This window comes from Podarcis liolepis (assembly GCF_965112155.1).
Source record: "Podarcis liolepis genome assembly, chromosome: 1".
Lineage (NCBI taxonomy): Eukaryota > Metazoa > Chordata > Lepidosauria > Squamata > Lacertidae > Podarcis > Podarcis liolepis.
This window is the reverse complement of record NC_139554.1, coordinates 113755641-113776145: the sequence shown is the minus strand read 5'-3', so window position 1 is coordinate 113776145 and position 20505 is coordinate 113755641. Positions and strand designations below refer to the sequence as shown.

The window sequence follows — 20505 nt, the reverse complement described above, 5'->3', positions numbered from 1 at the left end:
TCATCGGAGAAGTGTTGGAAGATATGGAGTTATGCGACCCCCAAGCCAAAGAGATAAGTAACTCTACAAACTTTAGAAGACATCTGAAGGCAGCCCTGTATAGGGAAGGGTTTTTTAAATGTTTAATTATGTTTTTCTATATGTTGGAAGCCACCCAACATATGACTGACATTTTATATGACTAGCTGCAAAACATCTACGGATTGATCTTGCTTTTCATCCAACTGACTACATACACTAGATGGCACCAGAGCTTCATCGTATTTTGAATGTGGGAGGGAAGGAAGGAAAATAACACAGCAGATTACAGTCGGGAAAGTGCTGAGCATCAGTCACTTACTGTTACTATGGATGGAGGTGTGGCGGGAACTTCTACTGGTACCGCTGGAACTCTAGGAGCTTCAATCACCTAGGGATATATAAAGCCAAGTTAATACAGGACACGCAAGGCTGAGGAAGTCAAGGGCATCATGCATGAGAGTGGAAGTAGGACAATGGATCCTCGCCCGTCCTTCTCCGCTGCTTGCTGTGACAAAGTGATGTTAGGTTCTTTAGGGATGAATGGTGCAAGACAAAAAAAACCCAAAACACCAACACATGGTACACAAAGGTCAGTAGGGGAAAGATATTGTCAGGGGGGTGTGGGGAAGAGGCTGGTAATGGAGGAGAGTTGTAAACACATCGGGTTACTCCAGATGCAAATCAAGATGGTTGGGGGTGACCTTAGTGACAAACCTCTGGTTCGTCTTCTTGCATTAATTCAACGCGTTCCCGTTGCATCAGGCCACCTGTCATGCTCACACCTATTTCTCTCTTCATTTCAGCACCATAGCGCTTCTGATAGGTGTCAGCTGTCTCTACAAAAGGAAACTGCGGGGAGGCTACTTTCTCCGGCAGCATTCTGGGTTCGGGTGACTTTGCAAGAGGAGGCCTCACAGGTTTGGTGATCTTTGGAACAGAAGTTGCTGACAACTCCTTTTGCAGAGTAGCTATAGCAGATCCTGCTATTGAAACCTAACCAACCCAAGAGAAGAAGAGTTACCACTTGGCTACTTTTCTGCAAAGGTGCACAGTGAATTAGCCAAGCAAATACATGTAAAAAGAGAGAAAGAAAGAAGAAAATACTTTTTATTGTAATGGGCAGTTTTAGAAAGATAAGAAGTAATCGATTTTTTTTTGTCTACCGATAATTAGCCGTTATAATTTTTGAAATAATGAAAAATCATGTTTTAATATTTTGGCATTATTCCAATCAAAATCATTCCAGATTTGCTATTAAGCAGCCAGAAGTCTCATAAAAGTCATGTGACTTCTAGGCTTGTTTGACAGAAATTCAAATGATATTGCCCATGATATCATGGTAAATTTTCAAACATACAAAGGAAGGCTGCTAATTCCCTTTCAGTTAAAATGCCCAGATTGTTACATTAGGTATCCAGTACCTATCTGTATTTTATTTGGAAACAACGTTACAGTAAATTCCAATCATTTTTGCCTAATTTACATGTACCTGAGGCTTAAAAAAAGGGTGCATTTGTAATGTAAAGACGAAGAGATAACACAAATCTGAATTCTAAAAATGAATTAGCTGGGATCGTTAGATGATGAGGCCTGTAAAGGAGACAATTAAAATGCCAACTAGAAGTGGAAAAAGAGGAAGATTAAAGTACTGCAAAAGCATAAAGTACTAGTGGAGACGTATGATATAGCATGGATTATGTAGGTGTAGCACGTTAATTCCTAAACTGATTTAGTATGCAGCAGAACCACTGAGGAAGAAAGAATAAATGGTCTCATTTTAGGAATTATTTGATTAATGCACGGGGCGAACATTTAGAGAGAATTCTCTACTCTTCTTGAGAAGAAAGGTGTATGCCAGGCACATAGCATTTTATTCAGGATTGATTTCCTTCTCCCACATTATTGTCCCTTTCTGGACAATAGCTAGTATGATTATGAAATAATAATTCAGAATATGGAGTTTCTCTGGTGATTTTACAGATTGCTTATGCAGGTAGATCTGCAGTATTTTAAGAGAGAACAGCCTAATAAAATATTAAAGAATGACACATCTTTCCCAGAGGTGTTTTCCTATTAGATTGGGAGGAGACAAGGAATGATTTATGGGCAAGATCCACAAACAAACCTTCTCATTCCCCTTGCGTATCGGCCACTTTGAACTCGGACCTGCATACAGAAGCACACATCGTGCTTGTTTCAGGTGATATGGCTGTTTGCCTGGACACACCCTTACTCCTCCTCCTCCTCCTGCTCCCCTTACCTCATAAGTGTGATCTGGTTTAGGAACAGAAATTTTTGAAACTGTAAAATGAGGGCTTGCTGTGCGGGGACGTGTGTGTTCCACATGGATTGATTTTTCGACGGACGTTTCTGCAGTCCTTTTAATCTACATTAACCGACAAAATGTTTTGTTGAGCATAGCATGGCACATACTGAGCGGACGAAACAGAAACAAATATTTTCCAGCAGCCATCGGAATGGCTGTGTGGTTATAAATGGCAGCCTAACCTGTGTTGAGACAGACATCCCCATTTTTTCAGCAGCTGTTATGTGCCTCTCAGGAGGAACGTGAACCTCCTCGGTTTTCATTACTCTGGTGACCACATGATGTTCTGGAGGCAACTCAACGTGTCTTGCTAAAGTTTGTTCTTTGTATCCACGTTCCAAAGCTGCCTGTTCAGAATAAGCTTCTTCCGCATAATCTGCCTCTCTTGGTTCTCTAGTGCGTGCTTGGTCAACTGCGTGAACAACTGTGGCTACAGCTTCAGCTCTTTTGCCAACACCAATCTAAAGGTAACATTTACAGAACACCAGCACATATCTAGGTTACTGACACAGAATGGCTAGCATAGAAGACATACATGCAGGCTTAACTGGCTGTCCATAATCCAGGTGCTTCTGTATTCCATGTTTATGTTTTCACACATTCCCTGCTACTATCATATGTATACATTATGCCCCCCCCCCGTGTATTCTGGAGCTCCTTTTCCTTGAATACAAATTGAAAAGTGCATTTGAAATACATGTATCTGGATATGGAGGGCAGAAGATTGCACTGTACACTATGCAGACAGATAAATGCACAAATACAGTATGTCTCACATGAAATGTTCAAATACTGTATTTGAAGACCGATGTGAGCATTTACTTCCCTCTGGAGGTCTGCTCCGATTGAATACTTGTGTATATGTACATATGCATACAGAAAGAATAGCATTTTCTGAAACCCATATGTATAAAGTTCAATGCAAATGAAGATTTACGGACAAAAACATGTAAGTACAAACACACTAGCTTTTCAGATAAGTTTGCAACACATATTTCAAAAAGATATTGGATGGTTACATGGGACCATTTTATTACACATCTGCTCCTCATGAATGCTAAAATTCTCCTACAGGTGAATTGGCTCAGAGCTTTAGATTCGGGGAAGTTTTGTCTTTTGCATGTTCTCTTGGCTAAATTATTGTTTGTTTGCCTGAGCCTCTCCATACTTTAAAATAAAGTGCATCACAAATCCCACTTCATTAAACTGTTACTTATTTGTTTAAAAATGCACTGTATTATTATCTTGTGGGTTGGTAGATCTAGATCATTCATTTAAGCAAGTTATTTTGGAACCTCAAACCTAACGACAAAGGGATTTGGAAAGTAAGTTGTGACTATTTTCTCAGCATTCTGTTTCATCTAGATATAAGTGCAAGTAACAAAAAATATACATGTGAAATAACTGTACTTTGGAAAAGCAATCTGTTTCGGGGGGGGGGGCATATCTGCCATGCTCTGGAACAATGTCACAAGTGCGGATGTTGCAGAGTCTAAGAAGAACTTTGTTTGGTGCGTTTCACATTTTTGAGAGCTCTATTCACCTGTTCATGAACTAGATGTATCTGTTCCATTTTGACAGCAGCTTCTTCTCTAGCTCTGGATATTGTCTCTTGCTCCCTGCGTTTGTCAACAGCAATGATTTTCGGAGCTACGACAGTTTTTTCAGCTTCCTTTCTTATCTGGTCGTTATATGGCAAGAAAAGAAGTTTAAGTCACGTTAACGCCTCGAAAATAAAAGGTGCCAGAATGAGAGATGACACTGGAATGCGCGGGCAGGGAAAGGTTAACAGGATTAAGCGCTTCGTGCCTTGCAGGTCCTGTGCTGAATAAATACCGGCGCTTGGTTATTTAACCGGATGGCTGGTTAAACATAAGAAAATTAAAACACCATTTAGTATATGAATTTTTTAAAGCCTGAAATGTTATCACAGGGAAGCTGTGAAAATATTAGGGCATACTGTAATGAACAAAAAACAGAGCCCCACTTTCCATTTCTCTTAAGGGACCCATCACCAGCAGGGTATTAAAAAAAAGTTAGTACATTTATTGAAGGCATATGATAATGTCAATATGAGGATGGGATGTGAGAATGACATCACCCAGCAGGTCTATTCACCTTTTCTTGGATAAGGTAGACTTGTTCTTGTTTGGCAGCCATCCCCTCTGTGGTTTTAACTACTGTAGTGGGCACTTTGGGTTTATCAGTTGTAATTACAACCTTAGGTACAGAAGGTTTCACGGGCTTCACAACTTCTTTCCTCATCTAATTTTTTTTTCCCGTAAAAAGAGAGGTGTGATTATATATGATATGGTGTTGCAAAAATATTAACTGGACATCAGGGGAAAGCAAGGCAAAGCATATGGACCGAAAAGAAAAGAGAGAATTTCTATGCAGACCCTAGAATTAGTGCTATGTAAGGGCTGCACACAGTCCCGTCTTAATCCTTTGTGGATTATTATTTAAGTAACGAAACTCCTTTTGCTGATTACTTAAAATGGCCTTTTCTTAAAATTCCAGCAATCAGTGAGAGTACAAGGAGTTTGCTTTCAAAGATCCAAAAGGTACATTTATCATCACAAGCAGACTTTCTGTAACTGCATCATGCTTGATATCCATGTGGAACCATTTGTGGAAACAGTCTAATATTTGTTGGACTTGCAAGCCGAACTAAGTTGCCAAATGTGATTTTTGAGATTTTCATAATTCGTGGTTGGTTTGTTAGGCCAGCACAGTAGGCCGTTATTTTGAGACATTGACCTTCACGTTAGAAAAATAAGGTCCAATTACAACATGGAAACCAATGAGACATTTTGAACTGGGCATAATATTTCCTGAGTTTCACTTGGAAAACTGTGATTGCTGACAAATGTTTGGGATGGTTTCCCCCCCCCCCCCCCTGCTTGGTGTCTGCAACAAAAATCAACTTGTAAAATGTCAATAATTATCTAGCAAGATTTATGAGCATCCTGGTAAGAAAAAAACAAACAGTTTATAATCTTACAACCTCTAAATATGAAGGATTCCTCTTGAAATCATCAAAGCGTCTATTGTTGCATCATAATACCACTCATAAAGAAAGGGAACTTAAGAGTAACTTGCAAAGAATAAGGTTTGCAACCAAGAGGTAGATGGGTTAACGGCACATTTTTAAAAGCTGTATTCACCTTTTCATGATGAGTGATGTGAATTTGTTCTCTTGCGGTTGAAATTTCTTCTCTGGTTCGCGAAATCTGTTCTTGCGCCTTAACAGTGTCGGTGGCAATTATTACCTTGGGCACAGGAACTTTCACTGGTTCCTTTTTTATCTGTTTTTTTATGGAAAGAAAGAAAGAAAGAAAGAAAGAAAGAAAGAAAGAAAGAAAGAAAGAAAGAGTTTAAGTTATACCAAATCTCAGCAATAAATCACACCACTTTATCCAGGAACAAGGAGATAAGCCCCAGTGGCCATAATCGTAGACAGAACTAAGTGCACTTAAGTTTATGGAAATCAGTATGCTTAACTCTATACTCCCTTGTGGCCAGCAAGCTAGAGCTGGAACAGCTACACATTCTATGCTTGAATAATTGTGGGAAGTATTAAATCCTATAGATGCCATCCTAAACACACTGCAGACTGATATAATGATTCTCCAGAGAATAATTTATTTGGGGGGAAACTCATGGTGTAAACTATTACCATGTGAGAAAACTGATGGGGAGTTAGCAAGATTAGGAGTCTGAATAACAAAGAGACCATCCACAAACAGCTGCAGTGTATCCTCACATCCCAAAAAGAGTGTTCCTGTTGTGTGTCCCAGCAGTCAATTATGAGCTCTCCCAACAAACTCCATTCTATTTCCCTTCTCCTCAGCTAGCATCCAACACCCCACAGATACTGAGTATACTAAATCCTCATTCAGGTGTTTGTTTGTTTTATGGAGGGGGCCTGCTGCCCCTTACAAAAAAAAAAAAAGATTGAGGAAGGTGTTACTTCAGATTTCCCACTAAACATGCTGTATCTTCCCTCTTTGTTTCTCAGCAGTCCCCATTTGGGGTCCTGTGTTTGCTTTTCACTGGAGTGACACTACATCTTTACCTCTAGAGAAACAAGAGCATTTTAACATTTAGGCTGCATTCCCATAAACAAAGGGTTTTATGGGAAGAAAGGGAAACATCTATAGACATATTTTTTTTCCTGAGGGCATGTATTACTGTTGTACTGATTGCATATTCTTTTATAATGGAACAATCCTCACAAAGAGAATTCTATTGTGTTCTGAAAAGCAACAAGAGCATCTTCTTCTCTGTCTCAATACAGGAAGTTGTCTGTTCTTCTGTGGTGAACTGAGGCACAATGGAATTTGACAGAGTGCATAATATTCACATGAGCAAGAACTTCAGGAGGTACCGTATTTTTCGCTCTATAACACGCACCCGACCATAACACGCACGTAGTTTTTAGAGGAGGAAAATCCATGGGCATGCCACCCGTAGGCATTTCCTCCATAACATGCACAGACATTTCCCCTTACTTTCTAGGAGGAAAAAAGTGAGTGTTATGGTGCAAAAAATACGGTACTCATCTTTAAAGAGGAGTTCAACTCCTGTTTCCCTCCCACCTTAACCTCTCTCCATGGTCCTGATTTAAAGTGCTGTAAGTAAATGGGAAATCCGGCATGAAATTATCAGATGCTCACATAGAAATCATGTGACAGCAAGCTCTACGATGTTACAGAACACTTCACAATGAATGGAGGAAAGGTGTAGCATCATGTAACATGACTCACAGAGAAGGGTGAGGGGAGTGGGCATCCCAGAACTATCTCTCAGAAAAGACAGCAGGGATACATATTTTTAAGCTTAAAACTTTCAGTCATATGATGAAGAATCAGGAAATATTGGCCTGCACAACAAGGACTGCTCAGGTGGGATCCAGTGTAGCATTAGTGCCTGAAATTTGAGAGTTGATGTTGTTTTGTAAGTGGTTGTGCCAGAGGCAGTACACAATAGTTACCTGCCATGAAACAAAACAATAGCAGTTGTGCAACATCCTATGTAAGTGCAAGGCACCCACTGGATTTGGCTGTTGTGTGGTGCTGAAATCAAGGAGTTCACTAGTGGAATGGCTGTTGCATGCCACAACTGGATATCACTGCTTAGTTTCACGGTGAGGGGATTATGATAGCCCAGTGAAATTTCTGACAGCTTTTTTTTTCTTTGAAAACTTCCCTTATTTTTAAAATCAGTTCCCCATGTGCAGCAAGGAGAGTAGTTACCGATCAAGAAAATAGCGGGGGGGGGGGGAATTACAGCTGTTCTGGGCTCACATAGCTAATGTCATGATTCTTTGAATTCTTCCCAACATCTTTAACATAAGACCAAACTTTAGAGCTTTTTCTGTGTTAGACGCTCGTTGTTGCTTTGCTCTCAAACCAATAAAGCTCCTGGGCACAACCAGCCCTCTCTAGTCTACACACACACACACACACACACACACACACACACACACACACATCTGATCTGATATACAGATCAGCCACAATCAAGAATGACTTGTATGAATGCTAGCAGTGACAAATCAATAGATTAGGGCTTGGAAGAGTGATGTCACAATAAGCACACACACTCTCTTATGAGCATAGCTGTCAAGCTTTCCCTTTTTTAAGGGAAATTCCCTTATTCCGAATAGGATTCCCCTTAAAAAAGGGGAAACCTTGACAGCTATGATTATGAAGCTCTTCCAAATCCTAGCAAACAAGACAAAAGGAAAATGGATGCATGGCTTATCACTGATCACGAGGTATACAGCTTGCAAATGAAACAAAAGTGACAACAAGTGACCTTCCCACGGGTAAAATAGGTACTATTCACCTTTTCATGAGTGATGTGTATTTGTTCTTGTTTAGTAGCAACTCCTTCTCTAGTTCTTGATATTACCTCTTGTTCTCTGGCTTTACCAGTAGTAACAACTATGGTAGCTTCCTTTTTAATCTGATTGTTGTGGTAGAAACAAAGAAAACCAAGCCTTAACATTTATTTTCAGCAAACAGACACTTTGAAAAATAAATAAATCACAAACATCATGACAACTGGAGGAGTATATGCTTGGGGAAAAGTTATTTCAAGCTCAGGCCAGGGGGTGGGAAGATAAGTTAAATATTAGGAACACCTTGGTCAGTATGATAAAATTAATGTTAGATTAACCCAAACTGTCTCGTTGAATCATTGTTTACTGGGGTTATTAAAATCAGCCCTGGGACATCTGTACAGTATAAAATGGTTTAAAAACTGTTAGCTGGTTCCTGCCATTAATATAAAATGGATTGGTGTATTTATATTAGTTGACCCCAATGGTTTATATTCAGATGTTTTTCTTTACCATTAATACATGCTTATCTGGAATGCTTGCTAGTATTGTGTTAATTGTTTGCTGATTCATGCGGTGGTTGTGTGAATGGCAAGGAGAGGATGTTATAGATACATATATATAGAGAGAGAGAGAGATTGCTGTTTTATTGTGCTTCTACCTGCTCCTGGACAGGTTGAATGTGTACTGCAGCCATTGCTGTCCTTGTAGCAGTCTGTTCTACAGCGCTTGGATGAGGTTCTCTCACTCTGGCCATGTCTACAGCAGCAACTACTGTAGCAACAGCTGCTGTTTTCTCAATGCCCTGTGGGACCCAAATGAGTCACATGAAAAGACATATCTTTCCCCCCATAGGCATAAAACAACAACAGCAACAACAACAACATAACAACATGGTGCTGAGCACAAGGCAAGCAGATGGACTTACTACTCAGTCCAGGGATGTGTCCCTCCAAAAGCTGTTGGGCTCCAACTCCCACCAGCCGCCATGTTGGCTGGGCCTTGTGGGAGTTGCGGGCCGAACAACATCGAGAGGGCCATAGGTAAGCCATCCCGGACTTAATTCTATTTAGACATTATGATTCCACTGCCTAAATAGCCATATAAGCAGGGACTGGTGCACAGCTTTCTCGTAATTCTACGTGAACAGGCCAAATTCACTGTCAACACCTCACAAGACGGAGCCAATGAGCTGTGGTCTTTCAAAATGTTTCTGAAGAAAGGCCTTACCTCTGCTGCCGCTGCTGCAGCCGCAGCCGTACTGGCAGCAGCACCAACTCCGATAGCAGCCGCCGCTGCAGCTGTGCCACTGACAGTGATCTGTTCCTGGACACCATATCTCCCCTCCCATCTCTCTTCAGTCTTCATCTGGGTCGTACTTGTCGTTATTCTGGTGTCTCTCATTCTCGTTTCAGACGTGGCCACGTAGCCTTCCTGCTTCCAAGGAGGAAGGACCTCAGAACCCTCCGCTGCCGCTGCCTGTGATTTACGCACCAAGATTGGGGATTTCACAGGTCTGATGGGCGAGGTGGAGACTGAGAGCCTCCCAACCCCAGCAGGAGACACGGACCTGTGGAATAAACAGAGCACATTGCTGATGCCACGAAAAACAAAAGCAACAATAGGGCAGCCTAGTATTTAAGCACTTGCTTGGTGGTCGTGGGCTAGAAGGAACTGCATGCAAGGGAGTCAATAAACTGGAATTATTATTATTATTATTATTATTATTATTATTTCATTTGCATGCTGCCCAGCCACTCTGTGTGGCTTCCAGTAAGATATTAAAACAGGTATGTATCACTGTGTCTTTCCTCAGTACCTAGTACAGAAGCCAAGGAGGCTGCCGAAGAAGGGAGGCATTCTGCTACCTCTGAGCAAGCTAGTAAGCACTTTTGTGGGCTAGGATCATTTGTAGGCTTATTTGCAAAGTCAAGTTAAAAGACCCTGACCTGACTGCACAGGCTTCCATACTCGGTGTGTTGTATATGAACTGATAGTGTTGAGTGCTAACAGAAATCAGCAGTATATGTTCAGTACTTGGAGCGTAAATTAAACCGGTGCCATGAAAATTCAGGGGGGAAAGCATATTGATTATTCAGCACCAGCAAAAAAGAAAGTGGGGTAGGTAGGCTGGAGTTGTGCAAGAATAAGAAATTAGTTCAGTTTATATATCTTAAGTGGTGTCCCACTGAGGATTCAGCTACATTAGTAAAACAAAACAGCATTTTGAATGCGTTTTAAATATGCAACACCAAATTGTGATGTACAACACAAAACCTTTCTATGCGATTTTACATGGCGTCCCCCCCCCCTTTTGTTACAATGATTTAATTTGTGACTTATTTATAGCGGGGTTTCTTCCTGTGTGTAGATCCACCCTAAGTCAAACCTGAAGTAGACTAAATGAAATCAATGGATTTAATTTAGTAATTAAATCTAGAACTAGTATTCTATATAGCTACAGATTTTACTAACATCTGATCAGACTCTGAATAACAGCAGTGTGGGCTCAATACTTATTTGTAAAATCGACTTATTCAGAGGAAAATAAAAAGCAGAACTGTGTCCTGCAGGGGACACTGTTGCATCAATGTTGTATTTATATATCTTCTCAGAGGTAGGTTATCTATGAAGTAAGCAATTGTCCCCCCCCCCCCAATTGTGGCTATCACACACACACACACACACACACACACACACACACACACAAAATATATTTATTTAACTTTTCTTTAACAAAATTTGCAGGCTGCTTGATTGTCTAAAAAAATCTCCAAACTGTTTACAAAGGCTATAGAACGTACATAAAAACTGCCAATAATAACTAAAGTTTAAAACAAGGGTTTTGTTTGTTTTAAATCAAAATATGAATATAATCGCACCATAGACTAAAGCTGCAGATTGAGATACATGCCAGTTTTACGTGTCTGAGTAGGCTTGCCTAGAGAGATATGTTTTTAGAGGTGCTGGAAAGAATACAGTGAAGGCAATTGCCTAATGCCAGTGAGCAAGGGAGATACAGAGAGTAGGAGCTGCTACACTGAGAGATGAATTCTTGCAAGTGTGGACTAACCATTATGTGGCATTTGCAAATAAATTATTATTATTATTATTATTATTATTATTATTATTATTATTATTATTATCATCATCATCATCCTCATCATCATCATCATCATTATTAATACCCTACCCATCTGGCTGGGTTTTCCCCAGCCACTATGGGTGGCTCCCAACAGTATATAAAAAAACGCGATGAAATATCAAACATTAAAAATTTCCCTCAACAGATGTCTTTTAAAAGTCAGATAGTTGTTTATTTCCTTGACATCGGATGGGAGGGAGTTTAACAGGGTGGGCACCACCACCGAGAAGACCCTCTGCCTGGTTCCCTGTAACCTCACATATCACAGTGAGGGAACCACCAAAAGGCCCTTGGAGCTCAGAGTCCGGGCAGAATGATGAGGGTGGATACGCTCCTTCAGGTATACTGGGCCGAGGCCGTTTAGGGCTTTACAGGTCAGCACCAACACTTTGAATTGTGCCCGGAAACATACTGGGAGCCATTGTGGGTTTCAGTGCCATAGATCAAAGTGGCTTAGTGGGCATTCTGAGGTGAAATCTTACCCATGTGCAGAGAAGAGTCCCTAAGTTCCAAGTGAGGATGTACCTCATTGTCTGGTATATTTTATCCCTCTTGCTAAACAACAGAAACAGAAACACGCAAGGCGTGTGTGCCTTGCTAAGCAGTCCCACCCAACAAAAAGGGCATGGAACCAAATGCACCTATCCAAACCATTGGCTTCCAGGCCATAGCGTTTTCTGTGTATCTCATTCCAGTTTGTATTAAAGTTGCCAGAGGGAGGTTGGGGAGAAAGAGAACTTAGCATAGGCGTTAGAGTGGTTTACCTGACTGGAGATGGTGTTGGAGCTCTGACATGTCTTACAGGCGATGGCGACTGTCTAACCGGAGATGGCGACTGCTGTCGTGCCATCTGTACTTTGGCAGCAATTATTGGCGGAGTCGGTGATTTAGAGGTAGGCCGCGGTGGCATCCGCGGAGGAGCCTTGTGTGGCAGCTGTTGCCCAGTGGCGCTCGCTTCTATAACCATCTCAGCAGTTGCAAGTGTTCTGGCGTCAAAGTGGGCTTCTATCTTCTGCAAATGCAAATAAACAGTCAGGAGAATCTGCAGCAATAAACACAGGCACCCTGAAAACTTCCAGTAAACCCGCCTGCCAAAATACAAACCTTTTCAACTCTAGTTTGTCTTGTAGCTTGTGTAATCTGAGCAGTCGAAACAATTGTCTTTGTCTTTTTAGCGGGAACAGCCTCTTCCTCACCTAATAAGAAAGGGAAACCAAATTCTTAAATTGCAATATAAGCATTAATTGGTTGGGGGGGGGGAGAATAAAATCTGTTGTTCCCATTTTTTATGTTCACATATAAACACCACCAGTAAAAAACCCCCACAAAAAACCACAAAATCCTGCCATCTGTTTTTCTTGGGCATCTAGACAATTAATGGAGGAACTGTTGATATAAGATTAGTCTTTTTGTACAACTATGTAATTAGGCCAACTGTGTGATGCATAATAATGAAGACATTGATGTTTCAGAATCATGGCAGCATGTCATATAAAGCCTAGAAAAACAAAATGACTGAAACATAGAAATATGCTCTATGTGAAAGTATTATTTGGTGTCTTCCATATATTTGGCTCAGTTTCACCAAGTTTCATGTGCTTTCTTGAATCTAACCTGTATAACTAAGGATATACCTGCACCTAGAGGAAGTGGGGGGGGTCCTGTTGTATACGTATAAATCCTTTTGCTGATGGGATGCATTAGTTGGGCACTGTCCAGCTGGGACCAATGTGCACATGGGAACAAGCTCCTACTCATGTATCCCTAGCCTGATGGGGAATCTCATGTGATATATGCATAATTCCACAACCTGATCCAACAGCAATGATGCTACACACAAACTAGAGGAGGAAGGAGGAGGAGGAAGAGGAGGAAGAGGAGGAGGAAGAGAAGAAACTGCCATAGACCTTCATTTACCCACTGGAGTGCCTGTAAGCATATTTCCAAGTGAGTCGTTATGAAGCAACAATACACAACAGGACAAGCCCTGAAGATAAGAAATCAAACCATGCTTTGCTGGGTTTTTCTAGCAAAACAACTTACAAAAAATTACAGGAGAAATGGATTCAATGACAAAGATAAACCTTTTGCCTAACACATACGTAAGCGATGCCTAATTATTATTTTTGCATACAAAAAGGGGAAGAACTGCAAACAGTTATGTTGATGATTGAGGGGTAGGAGGGTGAAGAAATACTTTCTCTCACACTGAGGTATTTAGGATAAGTTTCAGTCTGGAGCGAATTTTTTTACAACCCAGTTACAAATGCTTGAGAGACACGATGTTGATGGATCTGTTGACGGAACAGTAATAGCCGTGTAGGCACTGCCATGATGATACAGTAGGTATGTGGGGGTTTTTGTGTGTGTGTGTGGCTGACACACTTCTGATCTATTATTACCTTGAACCAGAAGTTCGGCTGTTGAAGTTGCTCGTCCCACGCTATTTGTGGCATTTACTGAATAGGTGCCGGAGTCTTCGGGGTAAGCTTCTGCAATTATTAAACTGTAGAGGTCTCCTTCGTGTAAAATTTGGAAATCAGGGGAGCTTTGAATTTCTGCTCCATCCCGATAGAACTTCACCACAGGTGTAGGGATTCCAGTCACTCTCACGTCAAGTCGAACTTGACTTCCTTGTCTTGCTGTTGTGCTCTGTAGTCGTTGTGAAAAGTTGGGTGGCGCTGTTTCAGCTGTGGTTTAAAGAACAAGAAGCATGCTCAGATAAGAGGGGAACAAAAAAGACCAGTTCCTGGTCATTTTAATCGATTGTATTAAAATTATGTTAAAACAGGAGTGGCCAACCTGTGGTCTTTCAGACATTACCAGGCTACAAGTCCCATCATCCTTGACCATTGGCCACACTAGCTGCGACTGATGGGAGTTAGAAGTCCAATACCATTTGGAGGGCCAGAGTTCACCCATCAATGTGTTAAAATATTAACTATGTATTAAAGATTATCAAGGGACGTGGGTGGCGCTGTAGGTTAAACCACAGAGCCTAGGACTTGCTGATCAGAAGGTCGGCAATTTGAATCCCCGCGAGGGGGTGAGGTCCCGTTGCTCGGTCCCTGCTCCTGCCAACCTAGCGGTTCGAAAGCATGTCAAAGTGCAAGTAGATAAATAGGTACCGCTCCGGCGGGAAGGTAAACAGTGTTTCCGTGTGCTGCTCTGGTTCGCCAGAAGCGGCTTAGTCATGCTGGCCACATGACCCAGAAGCTGTACACCAGCTCTGTCGGCCAATAAAGCAAGATGAGCGCTGCAACCCCAGAGTCGGTCATGACTGGACCAATGGTCAGGGGTCCCTTTACCCTTTACCTAAAGATTATCAATAATTGTTCCAGTAAAGGAATCCCAGATTTTATCTTTCATATACCTTTGCGGCGAGAAAATTGAATTATTATTATTTTAAAACGTTGTTATCATTGATCCTATTTATAAGTATAATGTCACTAAATCAGAGGAAATTATTGTGTCAGTTTTGACTGAAGCATTTCAGTGGCAAACTCTTACAAGAAAAGCATCAGTTGAGATGATCAGAAAACAAAGGGATTTCTTTGTATCGGTTAAGTAGTTCCACTAAAATCAGTGTAGCTTCTGGTATGTTAAATATTATTCACAAATTATTAGGCAGAATCAAAACATGCACCAAGAGACTTTACATTCTCAGGCTATAAGGATATTTGTCTCCTGAAACACCTGTACTTTGCCTTTTGGAAATTCTGTGTATATGTGCTGAATAACACACATAAATATACATAAAGTAATACGTTGTATGGGCACAAATGCTTGATTCTTTGGATAATTATATCCTTTTCAAGGGAAAAGGTTCATGGGGGGTCCAGTGAACACAAATCTGTTGCCTCGGCCCAGTATACCTCAAGGAGCGTCTCCACTGCCATTGTTCTGCCCGGACCCTGAGGTCCAGCTCTGAGGGCCTTCTGGTGGTTCCCTCACTGAGGGAAGTGAGGTTACAGGGAACCAGGCAGAGGGCCTTCTCGGTGGTGGCGCCCACCCTGTGGAACGCCCTCCCATCAGATATCAAAGAGATAAATAACTATCTGACATTTAGAAGACATCTGAAGGCAGCCCTGTTTAGGGAAGTTTTTAATGACTGATGCTTTAATGTATTTTTAACCTTTGTTGGAAGCCGCCCAAAGCGGCTGGGGGGACCCAGCCAGATGGGCAGGGGTATAAATAATAAATTATTATTATTATTATTATTATTATTATTATTATTATTATTATTATTATTATGATTATGACTACTACTACTGATTTACATGTGCATCTTGGGGACATCATGTGCAGGCCTCATGTATCCTATAGTTGACTGGTCCTTACTTCCAAGCAAAAGTATTTAGGATTAAGGGGTAAACTAAATATGAATAATCTTATAATGACGTAGTCTTTGAATACAGAGTAGGATTTAGAAGTGGGGAAGGAGATGAAGCAGCTTGCTTAACGGTGTTGATCTCTTGCGCCTTTCTTAATTTCATGCTTCTAAAAAGTAGTATTTGTGGGTCATTTCACTGGGTTGGCAGGTGTCAGAAGGAAAGTGCCAACTGTTGATATTCCACTAATTGCAACATACCTGTTACAAGTAGTTCAGCGGTACTAGTTGCTTGTCCAGATCCATTGGTGGCTTGTAGGGTGTATCTTCCACTGTTAGCGGCTGTCACGGCGGAGATCACAAGTTTAGCGCGGCCATCGCTATATGAGATCTGCACACCGGGCAGAGTTGCAGCAGAAATAACCTGACCATCCCGATACCAGCTCACCTCAGGAACTGGGGAACCTTTAGCAGGAGAAAGACAGTTAAAGCGTTAGTGTTGTTAATAAGGTTGCCATAGTGGCTGTGGCAAAGTTCACAAAATATCACTGAAGAAGAAGAAGAGAGAAGAGTTTTGGATTTGATATCCCGCCTTTCACTCCCTTTAAGGAGTCTCAGAACGGCTAACATTCTCCTTTCTCCCCCACAACAAACACTCGGTGAGGTGAGTGGGGCTGAGAGACTTCAAAGAAGTGTGACTAACCCAAGGTCACCCAGCAGCTGCATGCGGAGGAGAAGAGACGCGAACCCGGTTCCCCAGATTACGAGACTACCGCTCTTAACCACTACACCACACTGGCTCTCTCTGATTGTCACCCATGCAGTTTTCAAATGACATAGGGCCCCAGATCCTGATTAGGCAAGAAGAATGTGATTTCAAGGGTATTGCATTTTGAGAAAACCAACGCTGACCGTGCCCTTGATTGCCAGAACATGTCAATATTCATTTCTGCTGTCTATGCAGTAGGAGCCATCTGGCAATCTTCTTTTCTACCTTCTAATATTTAATAATAATAAACTCTCAATATTTCCATCTAAATTTTCAACTGAAAGAATAGCTGAGATGCAAACAATGAGAAGGTAAATTTCCTAGGTGACAAGTAGAATTTAACTTGCATTGCTTAATCTTTTTTTAAAAAAAGGGATAGCTCAAGAAAACTGAAGGAGTTGAAATTATTTGCACATTTGCACTATACCCTATAAAGTGGTTGTATTATAAGGGAATTCCATATCCAGCAACATAGGAGGTAAAATTAGAACACGTGAAGTCCCTGTTTCAATTCTCAGGCTCTCTGTGAACATACTAGGCAATCTTAAGGAAGCAACAGTCAACTTTAGCTTCCCACCTGTAATGAAGGGATACTTGTTCTGGCTAAGGCCAGCCCTATTGTTAGCCAGAGTAAGGAAACCTTCTGAGCACCATCAACCATTCTCCGTTGTTGGAGGACATAAACTATACATGTGCTATATGGCCTGTCCTGCTGTATAAGCTGCTGTCCTCAGGGGCAGCGAAGGGTTAGAGTCCCTATCCTGCTAACAGTACTGAAGTAAGATTCAGCTGGCCAGCGCAATTGGCTTCTATATATGGGATGGTGTGGAGATGGGTCACCATTTTGTCCTTTGCCTCAGGCGGTAAAATGTTTTGTGCTGGCCCTACATCACATAATTTTTGCAAGACTTACTGAGTGGATGCATGTAAAAGTGCTATGATCACTTAGAAATGTGATGTATAATATAAATAAAGTAACAGTTTTATGTTGTAGTCTGAAAGATTGTATTTTGCGATAATTTGGGGGGAAAGCCCCGATTTGCTGACATTAATATACAGTTTACAACCTAACTTTAATATTTGACCTGTAAATATAGATATGTAGTCCGATTTTGCATTATCATAGGTAGAGAAAGACTAAATTTTAAATGCCTATTTATTGATAAGAGGGAAAGAATTGCAAGTGCAAAGTTATCCTTCTTTGGTGATTTAGGAGCTCAGATTTCAAGAGATAAAAATTGCTCACAGATTTTAGTGCATTAGAAACCCAAATCCTGAATCACTGTCAGCCCTGTCCAAATTGATGAGCGGCTTTGGGGAAGGAGGGATTTACAACACCTTGCAATGTGAGTTAGTGTTAACAATAAGATTACTTTGTGCAAAGGATTGGATTGGAGACACAAGCAAAAGAGAAACAGTTTCAGAAAACTAGCTCTCCCTGTGATACAGAGAGCCTAGGAAAATACTCCCAGCCTGCGCCACCATGCTCTGGTCTCATTGACATACTAAGCAGTCCAGTGAATGTGGCAGATGGAATAAATTTGAGGGATAAAAGGAATCTTAACCCATAAGATGGGGAATGGGGAACATCATAAGATGGGGAATGGGGAAATCATAAATATCTGTGCATGCATATACACTGGTGAATAGGCGAGAATGCAACTGAAAACTAACAATTTAACTAGAACGTATCTTGCAATAGGCCTGTTTGCTGTATATGAAATGCCTTTACATTTAAAAAGCAGAATTGGTGGAATATGGTACTAAGTGGGCAATGTGCTTTGAGGAACAGGATCGACTTGCACAATGGGACTTCCTCCTAACCTTTCATTGCTGATTTGGGGATTGCCGGGAAAGAATAGGGAACAGGGTTCCATGCATGCAACAGTTTAGCTGAATCCCACCCACTTCTTTTTGTATATAGAGGCCCCTTATAACCAGAGGCCATAAACTGCAGCTAAAGTGAGTTTGTGTATAAATCTAGCACTGAGTGCAGCTTCTGTGACCAAGAGATCGCCATACCCACCACGGCTGAGTTCTGATACTAGAAGTGACCTCAGCAGAGAGAAAAGGTGTTTGGGAAGAGGGGGTGCAGAGAGGTAAGCATTCCTCTATGCCCCTTTTGTTTAAAATGCCCCTTTCCTTTTGTGTGTGAGAGATCAAGGCCGTTCCATGTTTAAACTCATGAGACTGTCGCCACCAACACTTCAAGCTTAGCCTTTGGATATAAAGGCAATAGAATTTACTTTCAAGTAAGTGTTAGGCAATATAGATTGCCACAGGCGAATACACAGATCAATGGTCCCAGGAAGGATTGCCTGCCTTGCCCTGGCTCACAGTGCAAAATATATGGTTTCTAGCTCAGAAGAAAGAATTAGAGTAAGCAAGGATGGGGGCATACAGGGAAATGAAGCCACAAATATAGGACTTTGCAGGAGGGGCTATGGGGGAAAACTTCCAGCAGCACAGAACCGAGTCCTGGCAAGGCTGCTCATGTATCTTAGGCTGCTTCTGCTATTATACTGTGGCTCATGTATCATGGCCATGCACGGGAATAAATATATATTATGTTGCCTATGCCCAATGTGTGGCCTATGATCTTCCTAAGGTATGTATTCTGAGTCATGGGGTATTTCCACATCGTGTTCAGTTCCAGTAATATGGCCCTTAACTTTAAAACATGTGGGCTGCTATAAGCTGCACCATGATCTCATATGGCCTGGCAATGCTTGCAGCACATCTAAAACAGGACCTGCCATCATGAAATCTGGCTTTGTGGACAGAGACTTGGATGAATTTGGGCCACTTTGGAGCATGACTTCGTGGAAGCTTAAGATTTAAGGGATTCAGTCAGGGAACTCCAGCCTTTGGTGTGATCCAGCGGGGCTCCCCTTCTACTTTCTAAAACCAGCTTACTGCCGATTCATCCCATTGCCAGCAATTTCAGCCTGTGGCAGCTGCATCACCACCACCCACTCTAGTCAGCAAGTAGCTTTTCCTGGACAGCCACTCTGAGTAAAGATGCAGAGCATCAAGACTCCAATTATTCTCTCCTCCAGAACGGCCCACTGCCATGGCTTGTTACCCATAGATATTTATCATGACTGTGCCTTCCTCTTTATGCTTCATTCTCCCTTGCTACTGTGCAGAGGCAACAAACCATGAACCTTGGCTTACCATTACATCCAAACCAGAGATCATGGTTTGACTCCCTTTCACCTCTGCTATTCTAAGTTTTCACTCTAGTAAACCATGATCTCTTGCCAAAATTTGCTTTTGGCTAACCAACTGCACTTTCTCAGAATGAGAAACAAACCACAAACACTGGCTTGGATGTATCCATATGCCAAGGATCATGGTTTGTATCCTCCCAGTGGAAGCAGGGAAGATTGAAAGAACATTCTTTAGGCAGGTTTGGGGTACATTATTTACTATGTAGTACCAGTTTACCATGATGTGAACTGGTTCTATATCTGCTAAACTGTAACTCACAGAGAAGGAAGGGACTTAATTAACTGAAGTATTTCACAATGGTGCACCTTGACTGTATATACTGTCGAATTAAACCCCCCACCCCAAAAAACCCCCACCTCTCAGCACCCCTTAACAAACCACTGTTCCCAGGATTACGTGGGTGGAAGTAATGACCGTCAAAGAGGTATAAGAGTCCTTTAAATGTATGGTGTGTGAGAAACCTTTGCATGGTAAATAAATTATGCAAAGTAGTCCGCACAGGAATGTGAATGGGCAGACTAAAGCCTTGCTGTACATTGACAACGATATTTCTCACTCTACCAGCTAACAGGGAAAGTCTTCCCCGAAGCAGTCCATTTCCCCCATTTCAGCTTAGGGCTGAAGTTTTCCTCAGGATAGGAAAAAAAGGATACTCAAGGAGGACTGGTATCTGCCTCTATCGGTGGAGGCAGTCATGCTTCTGAACATCAGTTTCTGGAAGCTGCAGGAATCAGGTGTACTCTTGTGTTTGGGCCCTGTCTGAGGGTTTTCCCACAGGCATCTGGTTAGCCACTGTGAAAACAGGATACTGGACTAGATGGGCCTTTGGCCT

General features: G+C 41.6%; 1 protein-coding gene across 1 annotated transcript in view; it reads right to left on the bottom strand.

Moving 5' to 3' along the window:
• LOC310691422 (titin-like) overlaps nt 1-20505 on the bottom strand; it is a 284446-nt gene that overhangs the window by 260809 nt on the left and 3132 nt on the right. The window contains exons 3-16 of the mRNA XM_083471213.1: nt 15932-16135; nt 13743-14030; nt 12445-12536; nt 12105-12352; nt 9426-9765; nt 8857-9000; nt 8201-8320; nt 5515-5655; nt 4466-4612; nt 3891-4028; nt 2530-2808; nt 2282-2407; nt 736-1014; nt 337-409 (exon numbers count right to left, since the gene is read on the bottom strand). Of these exons, the coding sequence (XP_083327339.1) occupies nt 337-409; nt 736-1014; nt 2282-2407; nt 2530-2808; nt 3891-4028; nt 4466-4612; nt 5515-5655; nt 8201-8320; nt 8857-9000; nt 9426-9765; nt 12105-12352; nt 12445-12536; nt 13743-14030; nt 15932-16135 (2619 nt within the window). The remainder of the gene's footprint in view (nt 1-336; nt 410-735; nt 1015-2281; nt 2408-2529; nt 2809-3890; nt 4029-4465; nt 4613-5514; nt 5656-8200; nt 8321-8856; nt 9001-9425; nt 9766-12104; nt 12353-12444; nt 12537-13742; nt 14031-15931; nt 16136-20505) is intronic.